This window comes from Labrus mixtus, chromosome 8 (genome assembly GCF_963584025.1).
Source record: "Labrus mixtus chromosome 8, fLabMix1.1, whole genome shotgun sequence".
In the NCBI taxonomy this organism is placed as follows: Eukaryota; Metazoa; Chordata; class Actinopteri; order Labriformes; family Labridae; genus Labrus; species Labrus mixtus.
In genome coordinates, this window is record NC_083619.1 from 22,106,237 (window position 1) to 22,124,607 (window position 18,371).

General features: G+C 38.1%; 1 protein-coding gene across 1 annotated transcript; it reads right to left on the reverse strand.

The window, feature by feature from the left end:
- Positions 1–3,001: 3,001 nt before the first annotated feature.
- Positions 3,002–9,741, reverse strand: LOC132979407 (cathepsin Z). The gene is made up of 7 exons (XM_061045171.1): positions 9,591–9,741; positions 8,070–8,233; positions 7,604–7,783; positions 6,481–6,631; positions 4,953–5,118; positions 3,362–4,731; positions 3,002–3,198 (listed from the first exon to the last, which is right to left on the reverse strand). The coding sequence occupies exons 1-6, from the start codon at positions 9,719–9,721 to the stop codon at positions 4,618–4,620; spliced, it is 906 nt and encodes a 301-aa protein (XP_060901154.1). The 5' UTR covers positions 9,722–9,741; the 3' UTR covers positions 3,002–3,198; positions 3,362–4,617.
- Positions 9,742–18,371: the final 8,630 nt, after the last annotated feature.

Here is an 18,371-nt window from a genome sequence, read left to right on the forward strand (position 1 = left end):
AGAGTGCTTTCAGTTACCTGCTAAACCAGTTGGTTTGCAAATCTGCTCACGCATGTTTTGAGGAAACATGCACAGGAGAAGAGGATTGTCCTGTTTTCACCCTGACCTTGTGACAGCAGCTCAAGCAGAAGAGTTTCAGTTCAGCTTCTTGTTCCCCATGTCTGCATGTCTGGGGAAGCTGCACAAGAGAAAATTGGAGCAGTGCCACTGAAGCTGCAGCAGCAGCAGCAGCAGCACAGAGGGAAAGTGACGCATGACAGTTTGATTAAAGGGGAAGACATCTCAAATTTCAGGATTTTGTTTGGGATCATGAATGAGCATTTTTGTTCTCCGAGAATTCAGAAGGGGGAGACCCAAATATCTGCTCCCCTCCAGATGTGCAGCCTGGCTTTTGTCCACGCACAACAGTCTGAATGGGAGCAAAAAAGAAACACATTTATAGTAAGTTAGAATTCTCGATAATCCACATAAGTAATCAGACACAAAATAATAAATTAGTGTAGAGGGATTCTTTCAAAACAGATTGAAAAATAGACCTTCACTTACAAAGTCTTCAGACAGTGGGACTTTTGTGGAGGAAATAGATGTTAATATGTCACAAAACAGAAGAGGCCTCCAGCAGAACAATGGTTCAATGAATCGTCATTTATATACCTGAAATGACCATTTACCACCAAAACCAACCTTTTTATGTCATTTTGCCAGTTAGAATTGACAATATAATTAAATGTATGAAAGTGTCTGTAATAATTTTGACAAAGCTTAAAATACAAATTATCTAATATTTGTACAATATACAAGTGCAGTGACACAAGCGAAATACATTTCCTTTCAATTCAAGTCTTTGGAGGTTGTTGCTTTTTGTATTAAATGAATCAGGGTGCACAAATCTATACTTGTATTAATTAAGAAGAGATATTGTTAATACACTTCAGCGTCTACCAGAAAATCACACAAAAAATGATGTTAGACCAGCATTTAACATGTGGAAGCTCTAAGCAGACACTTACCGTACATACATTACGATTAATTTCCCTCATTGTTTCTTGAGACTTATTGATCTTATCACCTCGGGATAACAACAACAAAATTTTAATTACAAGATAACAACATAAATAACTCAAGATCTCGAGAGAAACATACGGATATTACTAGTTATGTCAGATTAGGTGTAGTGTAGAAGTTAGGTGTATGGCTGCATGTCCACTATGGACTCCTGCTTAACAGTATTCAGTCATTATTTATTCGCATCACTTTTTAATTCCTTTTATTCTTCCAGAAAGCTCTCAACGGTTCAGCTCCTGTGTACATTTGAGCTGCTCACTGAATACGACCTGACCCGACCACTCAGATCATCAGGTGGAGGTCTTTTAGCCGTACCAGGAAGTAGATCAAAGTCCATAGAGGGGGGCCTTTAGTAACTGTGGTCCTCCTCTATTGGAACAAACTTCCTGCTGACCTGAGGTCAACCACAACTGTCTCTACTTTTAAAGCAAAACCCAAAACCTATCTATTCTCCCAAGCACTATTCTCCTGCCACTTGTGTGGTTATTGATGTTTGCTTTGTGGTGCGTACGTTTTTATTGATTTGATTTCTGTATCTTATTCATTAGTGTGGAAATACACATTGATCTTACCTGTAAAAAAAATGTTTTATAAATAAAATAACTATTGCTTTTATATTATATTACATTACTTTGTATATTTGTCAATATCCTTCCTCTACACTTTTATATCGGCAAATGTACTTGGCAGCTCATGTCAAATAAAATGCCTAAGAAGGAGTTTTGAATAAGAATTAGCAGCATATTTAAACCCTTGAAAAGGCATTACTGGATTTAAATCCCTGAAAGTGTACAACAAAGGTGCCCTGTGTGACTCCCCGTCCTTCAGTCCCAGGGAGAAAGCACTGAGAGATTCACTACAATGTCAACGAGCCGAATTTGTAATTTGCAGCTCCAACCGAGAATCACAATTCACACTCTCCTCTAATCCAAATCCTGCTTTCAGTCACTGTCAGGGTCTTAGAGCCTCTAGGTCAAGTCCTCAGCAGGTTTCCTGGGAAACCTTGTGGGAGTTTAAAATTCAAAGTTAAAAATTGCACAACTTTTTTCTGGTGCCTATTTTTAAGGCTAGACGTCAGTGTCTCCTTGTCAGAGGTGGAAAGACTTTCAAACGTCATTTTTTGACCTTCAAGTTGGTGAATTGATGAAAAGGCTTTGGGCCAAGTAGCTGTGATTTTCTCCACGCATGATTTCATGCAAAGGTCTACTGGCTTTAAACTGAAGAATAAATCCTTTAAAAAATCCATACACATGATGCATTCAGTTTATTCTTAAATTATACAGTATACTTAAAAGCATATGGCTTGTATAAGGTGCAAGGCCACTGAAAAGGGCAACGCCTGCACATTAACTCCCATGTACATTAATAGCAAAGAGTAGGAGTACAGAGACAAGAAGTACATTAAACAAATGCATTAAATTCAGATTTATTAGTGGTAAAGGTTGCACTTGATAGCTTTCCATATTGTCTACTGTAACACCCAGAAACTGTTTGTTATACTCAAATAAGATTAAAATATATGCAGACATTTAAGACGGTGTATTTTGCCATGTCATCGTAGATGAAAACGTTTTATATGAATTGGATGCATCTTTAAAGCTCCTGTGAGGAGTTTTTAGCTGCTTATGAAACAGACTCCACTTTATAGTGATGTCTCATATGTGACCTACAAAAACAAACATGACCATCACATACAACATGGATCATGTCGTTTATTTCTTGCAAGAGCTGCTGCAGGGTGTCAGGCGAACTTTGCTTGATTTTCCACAGGAGTGAGTAACGTAGTTGGCTGTTTAGTGACAGCAGGATGAGTTTTTCTGTTAAAAAAACAAAAGTGCTACTTCCACATGTAGGGGGCAAGATAAGGAGGGGGGGGGGGGGGGTAAGATGCATCACTTTGAACACAGGGGATGCCAAAGCCAACGGAAACCTAAAGTGGAGCTTAAAGACTGAGTTCTAATATATATTTTTTAATGTTTGCTTTTATGAGACATAGAATACCTTCAGATGGTTTAAGACTAGAAAGAAAAATGTTACAAGTTAATCCATGAAGAAAATGTTTCCTTCAAGTTGTAAGATTTACACACTTTAACTGCTTGTGATACAAACACACACTCAGAGCTTCAAGAGAGACTCAATACAATCTTCATGTTGAGATGAATAAAAAGTTCAGCGGTTAGTCATTGTGAAGACGAGTCCATTAAAGCGCCAACAAGTAGTACCTCTAACATGTGTGATGTAAAGATGCCCGAATGTTTCCTTGATGTGTCCTTGATGGCCCTCTTTGAAGGAAAACTGTGATTCAGGCAGCCATTAACTTAACAAATGAGAAGCAGAGAAAGGAGACATTTCCATATGAGGAGGTTTTGAATTTTAAGACAAAAGAACGCCTCGCTCGAGTTACAGGGAGGTGATGTCAGCGAAGTGCAGTATGTAATCGTTCTCCCTTAACTCTGTGTTGAATTAGTCTTGCAGCCCCCCACCCTCATTAGAAACTGTTTGAGGGGATTTTGTACAGAGTGTCAAGTCAAAATGTAACAGAGTGTGAGCCTCTCTTTTCCCCAGTCCTGCCAAAGCTGTCTCTCCACAGGTGAATTTAAAGTGAGTGACTCAGCTCACCTGTCGTTTAAAGGTATAAATAGTCTTCTTAGAAATGTGTGATAATGGCTCTGAAGTGAAGAGGCTGCAGTTTTTTGCAGACTGAGGAGTTATTCTGAGCTGAAAATTGAACACATTCATCCGTCCATGTAGTTCTTTTCCTGTTCGGCACGGCGTTAGAAATACTCTTCTGATTCTGTGTTAGAATATTTATGAAACTTCAGATTTGAAAGGATAACTCTAAAATGGCTTTAGTTTTCTAACATGACATAAACTACTCTGTCACAAAAGGTTTAACTTTGTATCTGTTCAATTCCTACTAATGTGATAAACCTGTAATTTAAAGGAACAGTTTGACTTTTGGATCAATGCAGCTCTCATGTCTTTACTCTGAATATATACAGTAGCTAGAGCCAGAAGCTGGTAAGCTTAGCCTAGCATAAAGATTGGAAACTACCAGATAACCTCGCTCTGTCTGAGGGTTAGAGTTAATGATCTCAAGTTTATTTTGCCAAATTATTACTTGGACTTAACCAGTACTTTATTATTTAATGCGAGAATGATATCTCTTAGGGAGTTCATGTGGAAAATTAAAAAAAGTAAATGTTTTCATGCTCGGAAAATCTGACATACTCAACTCATAGAACATGAAAGTGTATTTATATAGCACCTGTATAATAAGTGCTGTATATATATTATATGTATGTATATTTTACTGTCTTGGATATGCACCTGTGTTATTACTCAAGATGTCAGTGGCATGGTGTTTGTATACGCATTCTTGATCAGCCGAGAGAAAACAGTGAATTGTTTTTTACTATAATGTTCAAACAACTAACAAACAGCTAAAAAATTAAACTTTTCCTTTGATTATCAGAAAATGTTAAATTATAAACAGTAATTTAAAAACAGCAATGACAAAAACGGAGTCTTTCCGTCAGTTAATTTTGGCATCTATGTCACAATGGGGTCTCCATATGCACAGTTGTTCTCAATACCCAGGTTGAACCAGTGTCCTTTTCCTCCTTTATACGCACTGGTGACTATTCTTGCCCAGCCATGCTCTCCCTGAAAACCAAAAAGATAAAACATTATTTATTCTGTCTGCAAAAGTAATCAAAAAAACATGTTAGTAGTAACGGCTACTTAGAAAAAACTGCCCGTTCTTCTAAGGAACCCCTTCCCATGTAGTGCAGTGTGTGTATTTTGGCTACAGAGCTGATAGATGTCAGACTTGGGACAGGCTGTACAGAAGGGTGTGACACACAAAGACAGAAAGAGAGACCCACCCAAAACTCTCCCCAGGAGTTCCTGACGACCCAATACTCGGTCCCGTCCTCGGTCACACCCCACCCAGCCACAGACACGATGTGATTTGGCAGAGACAGCGGGTGAAACTCTCTGAAGATCCCTCCAGAGTATTTCTCAAGTCCGTCTGTGGCCATGAGAGCACAACTGAAAGACAGAGGCAAGAGTGATAAAATGTGTCAAGACATCTCATCCAGTGTGTGAGCTTTGAGCCACGTTTCACATGTGGTTTCTGCTCTGAATCACAACAACATGATTTGCTCTGCTGGATCCATAAATAAATCAACAGCTTACAGATAACTGTATTTCCTGTCCAAAAATGTGTATTCTTTGTTGTTTTCTGGATTTTTTCACTAGAGCGTTTTTTACATCTCAATGTTATTTACACCAGGTTAAGGGACAAGAGTTTAAGATTCATGAACCTGAATTTAATATATTCTTATTTATGTTTTAATCAGTGATCGATCAACTGAAGGTTAAATTTGATGTCTTTTTCTCTTTGGGAAGGTAATCTTTTTAAAATAGCATGTTGAACCTTATTTCTACAGGAGCTCAAAATGGACAAATCAAAATATCAGGCCCTTTGTGTTTTTAAGAAGTTTAAAATGTGTTTATGCTCTGAAAGGAGAGGTTAAAAGGAGCAGTTAAAGGTCATCTGTAACCTCACTGTTATGCACAAAGCAATGGAACCCTGACTGCCCCCCTGTAAATTGTCCATGTGACTTGGGGCGGGGTGAGCTGACGTGTGAACACATCTGGTAAAAGTCAGGAAAATGTCCAGCAGGCAAGCGGGAGTGGCTGATGACATGATGGTCGCACACGTGATAAAGCAGCTTTATACTCTTTTCTGTTCACCAGTGTGTCCTCTGCTGCTCTCTAGTTGATACTGTGGATCTAATAACAAGCAAGCACTCATATAAAGGCCAAAACTGTCATCATAGCATCAGACTCTACTTCACCTGACATCTTGAATATCATTATGACCGCAGCATATTTTTTACTACTTCATCTCTTGCCTCCCAAATGGACAAGTGTGAAACACACCTTTTCAGAGGCAGCCGGTCCTGAAATGTTCTCAAAAGACCTCTGAGTTTAATTTGTATTTTTTAAAAGTTTGATCTGCAAGTATTAGAAAAGCAAGTGGAAGACTGGAACAGATCTTGTGAATACTTTATTGAATTCATTAAAAGACAAAAAGCTCTCAAAGCCAGAACTTTTGTAAAAGAATAACCCATAATGTAGAAATGTAGATCAGTAAGATATGAGGTTTTTATTCTCAGCCTTTGCATTTAAATAATTTGCTGAGTTTTTAAGACTTATTTGACTGAATGAAGTGATTTCAAGTTTCTCAAAGGTTTTAAAATGATTAAATATGTATATATACTAATCAAGACTTCACTGTGATGAAGAGCTGCTGGATGAAAAAGTTAAGGCTGAATCTTTCACTTCACATGACGGGTGTAGGGGGGTGGATGATTAGAAATGACTGTGGAGGATGACTTACTCTACCTGATGGGCCCGTTGGTGTAAAGCTCAGCCTTCATCTTGTCTCTTCCAGAAACGTCTCCGTAGTCGCCCACTTTCCACACGGTGTAGTTCTGAACGATAGCACATGACTTAAAGAAGGAGCATGTGCCACACTGGTTAAACTGCTCACACTCTGAAACAAACAGAGAGGACTGTTTGTGAGGATAAACAGATGACTGAAACTCATCATTTACTGTAATACAGTTACATTCAGAGTCTAAGTATGACCTCACTGCGCACTGTAATACACATTAAGCTGCTGTGATGCTGGTGTGTGGTTAGTTTGCTAAATGATCCCATTGACACACACGGTAGTGCTATATCACTATAACTGGGATCAATTTATATTAACAGTCTATGAAAAGGATTGACTGCATGACAGATCCCCAACATTTAGAGCTCCCCCTACTGACAGGCTGCAATATGGCTCATAAGCTCCGCCTCCTCCATGTAAAGAGATGGGATATGGATCAAACTAGAAAATCAAAATACACATCAAATATACTTTTCCTGAAATGTGGTTTCTGTCTTTGAATGTTGTTCTTGTGCTGATTTATGTCTGAGTGTTCACATCTATATTTAAGTTTAATTTAAATGAGTTTTTTGATGCTATAAAAGCGAGCAATGATTGACAGCTCTTTTGACAATTTCATCTTCAGCTGGGCTGTGTGGACCGGATTAGCAGACAAAAGGAAGAATGGCGAGAGGAAACATAACTAACAGCTAGACTAGAGCCATTAAACTTTCTACAATCTTGAGTGTCTGCATCAAACAGACACAAGAATCTGTTCTGCCGTGTACTTTACCAACCTGAGGAATCATTGTATTAGTAAGTTAAATGTGTGTTACGGTTAGCGTCAGGAAGCATGTCAAACACCACCGTAGAGACTACTGTGCAACTCTGAGACCAACTGACGTCAACAGGGCAACTTGTCAGCACCTTTTTGGCTTCAATTTTGTACAGGGTCGTGAGGTGGAGACGCGTCATCCATCTTTATACACAGTCAATGGTCGAAGTCTAGCCCAAACCATCAAATCTGACCACACAGGTAAAATCCAACACTCAAAAGATATTCATAATAATTTCTAATAAAATAACTTTTACTTTGGTTTTTAGCTTGGTAGTTGTTGCAGGTTTCATCAGGAATGCCTTTCTGGTGTGCGTAGGCGTAGACTCCCAGGTGATCTCCTCCGTAACAAGAGCCCGCCTTCCCACAGTCTATGACGTTCTGGACTGACAGGTAAGCAGAAGGCCACACTCCTCCACGCTTGATATTAATACGATCTTCAGAAAAGAACAGCAAAAACATATAATTAGGCTGCTGAAATGGTAAACTATCCTCAGGGATCTCAGATTTTTGCAGGCTCACTATGCGCTGTTAACACCTTAATGTTACATAGTGGATTCAGCTAATGCACGCTTTATCTGAAAGATGTAATGTTGGAAGAAACTAGGTAAAATATTTACTTAGAATACAAATAATAACAGGTGTATTTTATATTACTAGTGTAACACCTATCCCTCTGTTACCATCCTGTTTGCTCCCTCTCTCCATCTGTTTAATGGTTACCAGCTATTGCACTGGTGGCTCCCATGGCCCAGCAGGACCCGCAGTACTGGGGGATGTGCTGGTTCCGTGTGACGCTCACATAGTTCTTCCCCTGGATGTTCCTCCAGTCCCAGGACGGAGGAAGGTCCGACACCTTCACATACTCATGTGGGCGGGGTTGTGTTCTGAAATAATAAAGGGATAAACCTACATCATTGTTACGTGCCGTTGTGTGTGTGTGTGTGTGTGTGTGTGTGTGTGTGCATGCGCATGTTTTCTTCCCCTCTCTCCTGTGTTCCCTCCAGGTGTTGCCTCACTATCAAGCACACCTGTGGCCACTCTGCAATCGGTGGGCAGAGTATAAAAAGCAGGAGGGAACTGGCAGCCAGGGTTCAGTGGACCTTGGCATATTCGTACTCCGTCTGTGGAAGGAGAGCGGTTTCCTAGGGGGAAATACTTTGTGCTAACGGTTTATTTAAGAGTGTTTTGGGTTAAAGTATATTGTTTAGTTTTGTGATTATATAAATAAATGGTTGTTAAATTTGCTTATAGTAAGTTCCCTCTTCTTTTCCCTTAGGTTTTATTATGATTGTTACTCCCCTCATATACCCCAGCCATCTCGGGGGAACTTAACAATCATGGACAAAATAATAAGAATGTGTGGGCACTGTGAACAGGCAGGCTTCTTAAGAAGGACACATATTCATCTTATACATATGGAAGCCCATTTCCGCCAGTAAAAAAAATAAAAATGAAAATAATAAAGTCTCATAATTTCGACTTTTTATCTCATTATTATGACTTTATTATTTTCATTTTTTTAACTGGCGGAAATGGGCTTCCATATATACATGATATCGTTGAAAAAAAAAACACATTTCCCTTCAGCTATTTCTATAAGATTTTTAAAAATTTGCATTGATGTCACTGTGACATTAGAATTAATTGAATCACAAAGCTAAAAAAAAAAAGCAATAATACTTCAGTAAACTTAGTGCAAATACTGGTTAGCAATCAGGAGTAATATTATTATATTTTTGACTATAATATTAGGTATTTTAAGATAAACAATTACCCTGTACATTTTTCTTTAAAAAATCCCAAATTTTATGCCCCAATTTCAACAGTAATAAAAAAAGATATGATACCACTCCTAGCATTCTTCACTAATCATATGATATGTGCTGATGTCTCTACTTGTCATTGTGTTTTAACACTTCTTATTGCATTACACATATCACACCTACACTTGATCATATGATCTGTGTTAACTTAACAAGGACTGTAAAGGGATTACGTCATGAGACAAATCAAGTCTTAGTTAGTAGCTTCAGCTTGCTTGCACAACATTTTATCGGTGCAAAATAACAATAACTCATTACATAAACATAGTCTATAGTCTATGGGATATTAAAAAATGAATATGAAGTCGCCAAATAATGTAGAGGAGTAAAAGTTAATCTACTGGTAAACAACAACAACAACCTAAAACAATCAACTACGCCACTGACAGTTTAAATTCAACACTTTTCGGTCATTTACCTGACAGAATTTGGCCTGCCGTCTCTGATTGGCTTGTAACACGGCTCGGATAAAAGCTTTGAAGAGCTAATTTGCATTGAAAATGATAATAAACAAATAAGCAGCGGTATGTTTGTATTTAAAGACGCCATCTTGGCTCCGCTCTCTGATATGTGTGACCCACGCGGAGAGCGCCTCCTTCCGGCGCCTGCTACCATGACAACCATGACAACTTCCGAAGAACACGACCGCTAAAGCTGTTACACTAAAGGGATGTAAAATTTAATATTAATCTTTAAAAAGGCATGAAGATGCTTTAATGACAATTTGTTTAAGTATACATGAAGGCTGTAAATAAATGTCTGGCGTTCTTTCTTCTCTCTCTCTCTCTCTTTTTTATTATTATTATTATTTTTTAACTTTATTGTACTAAAGACAGAACATGGAGATAATGTTTTATTTTTTACAGATGTATTTTGCAAGACTGTCAAATTATTTTCAGTAACCACAATTCTAATGCTTTAGGCCTATTAATAATAATTATGCATAAAGAATATGAGTAGCCTATAAATATGAGCAAAAATACACTGAGGTTAAGAAAATGTTTTTACTATAGGCCTATAGATTCATATTTATTGTTTTTCATCCTCTTCACTTCTCTTACTTATATATATATTTTCTTTTATAAAGCATTTTTCATTTTACATAAACTAGATTAGGTATAGGCTAGCCTACATATAGGCCTATATTACATCTTTTCACCAATTAACATAGGCTAACTGACTTGAATTTCTTCTTTTCACCCCAAACATTACATTTAAAACCACTTTATTGCTAAATGTAACAATACATTCCTTAACTACAAAATGTGAGTTGAAGTTAATAGACGGTTATAGGCACATCATCAAATACAGCAGAGAGAAAAAGAAGATATCCCCGCACACTTACTCCAATGCCACAAAAAGTTTGTATTTAATCACAATGTTTTGAACAGTGGTCTTCTTCAGGTGAAACATTTAGAAAAATAAGGGCCCCCATTTCAACAACTATCTCCTGAAGAAGACCTGTGGAGAAAAAAATGTTATTAAATAAAAAGGTTTTATGATATTTGAGAAAGTAATCAGGCATATCTTCCTTCCTCTTAAGTCAAATTGAACCATTTCTAATATTTAATGTTACACTTCTGTAACTAGCCGGCACTTACTATCGCTGATTCATGTCTCCTAAATTAAAAAAACTGCACAGGTTTTGCAGGGTCAGCTGGAAACTTTTACACAACATACTTAGGTCCCAGTTAAAATCAAATTACTTTAATGCAAGAGCTACTAATGATCATTCTATGTTATGAAGATGTGCAGGATTATGACTTAACAAGATTATGACATCACAGGATGTGGCTCAACTTCAATGTAGGTCTGTGTTTGTGAAGGGGAAGCACTACTGTTGGTGCTTTTAATGATTCAAACGGCGATCAGATCAGGTGTACATTATGCACCTAATGACCCCTATAGAGGAACATTAAATCAATCAATCAACAGTTGTTACTTTTTGTGTGATCCATCTTCAGGTTGTGGTCTTTGCTGCTGAGTATCTCTCTCTCAGCAGTAAGAGGAAAGGATGTCCATGTGTTGATGTCAGTGTGCAGACGGAAATGTCAAAGGGCTTTAAAAACAAGACAAAGGCAATTGTTTCAGACGACTATTTTCCTTCAACTCAAATAACTTTATCTGGAGCTGGCCTCACACTAGGTGTAAGAAATCGTGTCCTTAAATGTAGGGTGTTACAAAGTTTACCAACTCAAGTTTATTGTAGGTACTTATTCTTTGTTTCAGTATTCTCTATGACACTAAATACATATTCTGCTACACTACAGAGTAAAACAAATAATGATCTTTTTTACTCCTTTAATGTGTTTGCTTAAACTTAAAACGCTAAATGAGGAAAAAAATAAGAGACCAGTTTTCGTATAGTAAAGTAGTTAGAGCTTAATCTACATTGATAAAACTTGACATTGCAGAATCAGTTGATTGATGGATAGGTAATGATAATGCATCATTTTGAAGACAGATTTACTCTAAGGGCTTTAAGGAACATTAAAGTCAGGATCCTTATTTGCAGGTGTTTTTAAAACTGCATTACTGCAAAAATAAAAACAGCAGCGTCAGTAAGAATGTAACCAACCGTTCTTTAATCCTGCTACATTGTTTTTTTGCTTTTTTAAATTCTTAATTCCGTATATTGTAAGGCACTGATGCCAAATTCTTTGTATGTGTAAACAGACTTACTTGCCGATTTTGCTAAAACAACAACAACAACATATTGTGGGAGTTAAAGGTCATTTAATTTTTTTTTTTTAGATAATTTCTGGACACAGTGCATGTTGCTTTCTGTGAGGTACCATAAACATGTAAACAGTACTCCACCACAGAGCAAGCACTGAATAATGACGGAAGATCAGGAAATGGTGATGTATGTGACAGTGAGGCAGGGAGGTCGAGTGTTCCCAGAAGGAGCCACTAACCTTGAATAACTCATTAGTCTGCATTTAGAGCGTCTAAAATCTTACACAAACAATCCCGACCCTGGCCCTCGCACGGCAAGTAAGATTAAAAACAGAGTAAACAGCTGAACGTCTTTAGCCTTAGAACCTAATCTTGCTAAATGAAACAAAAAAATGTGGAATTATTATGGAAGAACATTCACAGAGCGAGCACTACTGGGTGGATAAAACAGATGTTATCAAGCCTTACATTAGAAAAACAAACGTACCTATCAAAGATGTTTGAGAACATATGTAGAGATGGGGTGCCGGTAGCCCAGTGGTTAGTGTGCGCCTCATATACAGAGGCTGTGGTCCTCCAAGCGGGCGGCCAGGGTTCAAATCTGACCTGTGGCTCCTTTCCCCCATGTCATTCCCCCACTCTCTCTCTCCCTGACTCTATCCACTGTCCTATAAATAAGGGAATAAACAACCCCAAAATGAATTACATTTTTTAAAGAGATGACCATATTCTTTATACAGGAGACGTATAACATTGTTTATTTTGTGTATTTAAGCTTTGTTTTTGTGATTTTTTTCTTCTGTGTTGTCGGGCCAATGCAGCATTTTTTTTGTCTTGATAAATATTAAATGTAAAAAGCTGTATCTCATTGTGTTCAGATTGAACCAAAGCAAACTCCCGTCATCAGGCAAAGAGTTAAAAAGTTTGCCTAATGAAGATCTAGTACCCAAATGTTGCGGTGAGTAAAATATTTTTTTACAAGTTAGACAGTGTGCGGGAGTTTGCTTTTAATATTGAGGAAGAGTAGGAGAGATTTTCTAGTTTAATCTAACTAAAAAAAAATTGGAAGAAAAATCTATACTTCATCCCAGACAATGCCCCTCCTCATCAAATCATCTTGTCTGTGTTTTCTCTGAGAGCAGACGCCGCCTACTCCTCTTCAGAAGTCCATTGTGTAATGAAACACAGAGGCTGTTGTCTGCTGCAGGAGCAGAGGAATGAAGTCCCGATGACCGTTGACCTCTTAGGTCATCGTTGCCGAAAAGATTTTTGCTTTGAGACTTCTTCAGAGACACAAAGGGCCTTTTATAAAACACGGCCTACCAGCATGAGACTGCTCTTCAATATAAGTGCTGCAAAGCCTTTGGGGATGTGATGTTACAACCAAGTCAAAGGTAATACAAGACATCTGTCCACATATCAGCATCCTGGATATACACATTATCATGGACGTCTTCCTTCCTGCCTACGTTGATGGGGTATGAGCTAATGTTGATGCATAAACATACATTCAATCATCAATGAAGGAACGCTATTATCCTTCTTCAATTTGCATTATAAATTAGCTTCTCAAGCTCTTCTCAAACATCCAAGCAGATAGCAAGATAACTATGCAGTTAATGCAGTTAAATAATTGCAGCTTATTCCATTTGTCTTGCCTTTCTATATCTACAACTAATGTAGGGATTACTCAGGGCTTGGAATGAGTATGTCTTCAATTGTGAAGCTTGATTTTTTTTTTTTCTCAAGATAGCAGCCTGGCTCTTCAGATGGCAATGGTATTCTGTTCAAATTAAAATCTTGATATCTTGTTCCTCCAAGATGAATAAAATCATTGACCTTTGAATAGGCAACGATGGTTCCTACAGGATGAATGGCACAGACTTTGGTGATCCCCTGACCGTTCTTTTAGTGCCATTAGCAGGTTAAAGATTTCTCTTATCTGAAGAAAACTCATTTTGTACTTGATTGACTGCCACATAATTTCACACAGACATTCATTGTCAACAGAATCTTCAGATTTTTCCCTCTTCCGCTCACATTAGGTTCATCTTGGGTGAAATATCGTAACATCTCCTGAGTGTATTGGCTTAAAACGATTTGATACTCACACTCTTTTGCCTCTCAGGATTTATTTGATTTATTTATTTGAAGGATTTTTAAATGGAGCACCACAATCAGGTCAAACCTTCGGCCTCCGGTAAATATTTGACATGTCTCTTATTCGCAAAAGCATGATGGCATTGTAACTTAGGGCACATTAGCATGTAGCTGAAGTGCAGCCGATTTCAATTAAATGAGTCCAATGCAGCGATTATGATATCTAGAGATAATCATAACAGTGTAAGGGAGGTGTCAAAGATAAAGAGGGGTATGTTTTGACTTACACAGCCATGCTTCTTGGTTTTTTTGCTCCTTCACTGGGCTAGCATTAGTAAGCATATTCACAACATTAGCCACTGGAGCTGCTTTTTTGCTACAATTGACTCGTAATTATTGGCTAAATTCTTTGGAAGCCACAAAAAATTATTGCTTATTGTCAAATGTATTGAGATGAGGTTTATTTATGAATGATGCAAAAAAAGAATGAGGAAGTTTCCTTCAGTGTGGCTGTCTTCTTACATTGTCCAGTTGTGTAGCTGTAGAGTTTGTCTTACAATTTATTCAGAATATCCTCCAATTAGTGGTTTAAAGGCTTTCATAAGACTACAGAGTTGTACTGTTTATCCGTCTTAATACTAAAAGAGACAATCTGCCCGCAGGCACCACAGAAGGACAGTAAAAAGCCCACTTAAGCAGAGGCACCTTCAGAGTGCATGGAAAGTGCATCCATGTAAATATTGAACGCACACACAGTTTAGATTTCACTCAAGGATCAATATTGAAGCAATCTGGACGTTAATCTCATTTGCACTTCGGCTTTCTTCTTGGCAAAAGCTGCTGCAGACCGGCTGTGTGGGATCTCCGGCGGGATTACAACAAATTCAGCATTTAGAGAATTTTTTTCAAGAGACTCACATGAATATTTCAGGCCAGCAGGGTCGGATGTTAGGCAGATAATCGATACTTCATTTAACTCTGTCATTTTCTACTCTTGAAAGGTTTTTTCTTTAAGCAGAGAAAAGGAGCAGTTTTTTGGAGGAAGAAAAATCAATGCTGTTGAGGAGTGGTTTGTGATTTTGTTGAAAGATTCAGCAAAAAAGGATTAAATTGAGCTCCAGTTGAGATTGAGTTCAGTTTTGTTGCCTGTGGTTTCTAAGGTCAAGTATGAACTCTTAATGTTAAAAATCATCCCATCAATGTTTGGTTAATAAAAGAAAAGAAAATGCTTCTTTCCATTACATCAAACATCCTTTTTCTAGATCAGTTCATTGAAATGCTGAGATTATTCTGGATACACTCACTGCCACAGCTTTTACTAAAAGCTGTTAAAACATATTTACCGTTTTTCCCCACAATGGGCATAGGAACAAGTGAAACTACAGCAACCATTGTAAAGCACCATTCATTCACGCTGATGCTGTAGTTTTTCTGACATAAAGGTGAAGCAGGTGAGTCAGGAACAGCTGACCTGAACCTTCACTTTATACCGCGTAAGCTGCTGTGTCCGTTTGGCCCGAGAGTTGTATCAATAACTCTCTCTCTCTCTCTCTGTCTCACGAATCGGATCAATAATAAATCAAAGACAAATGTTACTTAAGATCCACATCCAACTGAGGGACTGGATCAGCAGGTCCGGTCTTCAAACAGCAGAAACAAATCGAGGGCCGACATGTTTTGAGGTTGGTTATTGATTATGGCTGGCTACAGTTCAGGTCCTCGCGGGTGACTCTCTGCCTGCTCCCTCACGAGGATTCCAGCCCCTCATGGGTTTCCAGGGAAAAGAGATGCTTTAGGGCAGCAGAGGTTGGCAGCAAGCAAATCCACGAGCCTCCAAAGTAAGCTTTTCCCTCGGCTGCATTTAGCTGTTTATTTTTCTTGTTTTCATTCACTGAATTCGTTTGGGTGATTGGGCCAAAAGCGGTGATTCATCACATCACAAGCAGGACCTTCGCTGCCTTAAGTGCCCTCTGTTTTCCACGTGAGGGCCGAGGCGAGGAGGGTCATTTGGCTCAGTCCTGACGACTCCCATCACATCTTGCTTTCCTCCTGCCTAATGCACTTCAGAGGAAACAACAGCATGGATCATTCTCCTGTCAATAAAGTCATTAAATACGTTGAAGCATACATGATTGATTGGTTACAATCACGTTTTAATGTTGCAGTTAAAACTCGGCCCCTCCTTTCTTATCTCATACACAGCCATAACATAAGGTCAGCGCTAATTTGCTTGTTCTGAAAAGCATGATTAGAAAAACTTTTAGTAATTTCCACATTTACATGTTCAGTTTGGATTTAGTGTAAGTTGTTACATTTCTTAACTACAGTATTCACATGAATAAAAAAGGCTTCAGTAATATCATTTGGGAAATACAATTTACTTTCCAACAGACACCAAAAAGCTTATTTCTGATGTTATGCTTTTTTGATGAAATTAGGCAGAAACTATTCATACCCTTTGAGAAGGTTCTATCTGTATGTTGACTCAAAGTTTGCCTTCTGTTGTTTTAAAATTTAACTTGAGTAAATGTAACGAGTCAATGAACGTTCTCAATTCCAATGACTTTGCCTACTCATGAGGAGTGCGGGTATCTCCATCCTATGACACTCTGAAGCATTTATAAACATGCTGAACCTGAACTCATGGACCTGGTCTGTGCTAACATTTTCATATTTACGATGCTAACATGGTAATATCGCTTTAGCGGAGGAGTTCCACTTAAAACCAAAACTGTGAAGCTCATTGTTTAAAAAATTTATATCTTTATTGATTTTTTTTATATACAAGTATAAAACATGAAAATTACTCAAACAGTTTCCCAAAGGTGATCTGTGTGATTAGTAGAAGAAACAAAGGGAGATATCACATCTACAGCAGATTTGAAGCTCATTGTTGAACTTGTATGAAGGACAAAAACTCAATAAGGAAGTTGAGTTTGGCCTTTTTAAGTCTTGACTAAAGAGGTGGATTGACTGAACCCTAGAGCAATGCTGCTGGCAAAGCCAGATCCTGCTGAGCATTGACTAACATGAGACCTTCCAGAGAGACTTGAAGCTTTGTTGAAGACTTGTTTTTCACTTTAATCGCAGATTTTGATACTTTTCCCTTAAATTTTTTATCTATTTCGAGGTTGACAATATTGATGCTTCTCTATGTGTTTGTTATGCAGCTTATGAGGATAAAGCAAAGAGACAATTAGCATTGCTAAGTGTGAGCTGCTTAACTCTGCTCAAGGTAAAACGTTTTCCCTATGAAGTTAACTAAGAGGCTTATGAAACTGTTTTGTTTTATATATTAATATAGATTATAACAGCTTTAATGAGCTAGTTAGTTTTTGTGCAAGCCATGAAGACTAATTCCCGTTGCTTCAGCTCTTTATGCTAAGATAAGATAAGCTATGTTACCAGACACCAGAGTGGTTTTAATACATTCCTCCTGTTAGAAGAAAGCAAATGTGAATAACCCTCAAATATTAAACTTTAACATAGAAGTCACATTAAGGCAGACAAGAGTTAGGCTGTGGGTTCTCCTCATGGTTCATGTATAAAAGTCTTGACCAAATCTATGTTTGTCGTCATGGATTGGAGGTCCGACTGAGCAGCACAAATGCAGATAAATCAGCTTCAGTTTATTTTTTACTCAAGGGCACTTCAGCAGCTTTCACAGCTGTCACGTCTCTGCAAAATGATTTAAATCACAGCACACCACTATGATGCAAATAAGTAATATATCCCAGACATTGTTGGGTTCACTTACATGTTCACAAACAGATCTGAGCACTTTGGGGTTGAGGTTTGAGTCATGTTACATTTCTGTGATTACTCAGCAAAACAACCGGTTTCAACTTCTTCACAGAATTTCTTTTGGCTCCAGTGCCCTTGTTTATTTCAAGAGCAGAAAACATTTTTGGAAAATTCATTTTTCCTTCCTGCAAGAAGAAATCTGACCTGCCTTCTTTTTTTTTTTGTAGTAGCAGGGACTAAATTTAAACGCTGCTTGGTCCAGGTTGGTTTCAAACCAGTAGGCGTCGCTGTTTCTCTCTAATGAACAGCTGGACAGCAGACCCGAGGAGGTGCAGTGATCAGAGGAAAGTCCTCTGACATTTAGGAAACCTAAAATCCTTCCTGGAAGTACTCGTGGACAATTATTGTTTGTAGCCTTAAATAGGCCGTTTAATATGCAAAAGAAATAATTCAAGAAATAAAATAAAGGTGCGAATACTGGACACGTTACCTCTTAAAACCAGTTTTTTTTCACTTCTGCTGTCCTACCTCTTGCTTTCAATTATCATTGTGGGCTGGACCAGTTACCAGACGAAGACTTCTGATTGGTTAATTCAGATGCCAATCACGTGCTTGTCCCGTAGCCTCCAGTTGGCTGATACAAACCACACCAGAAGTCAGAAAGTCAAATTTCAGC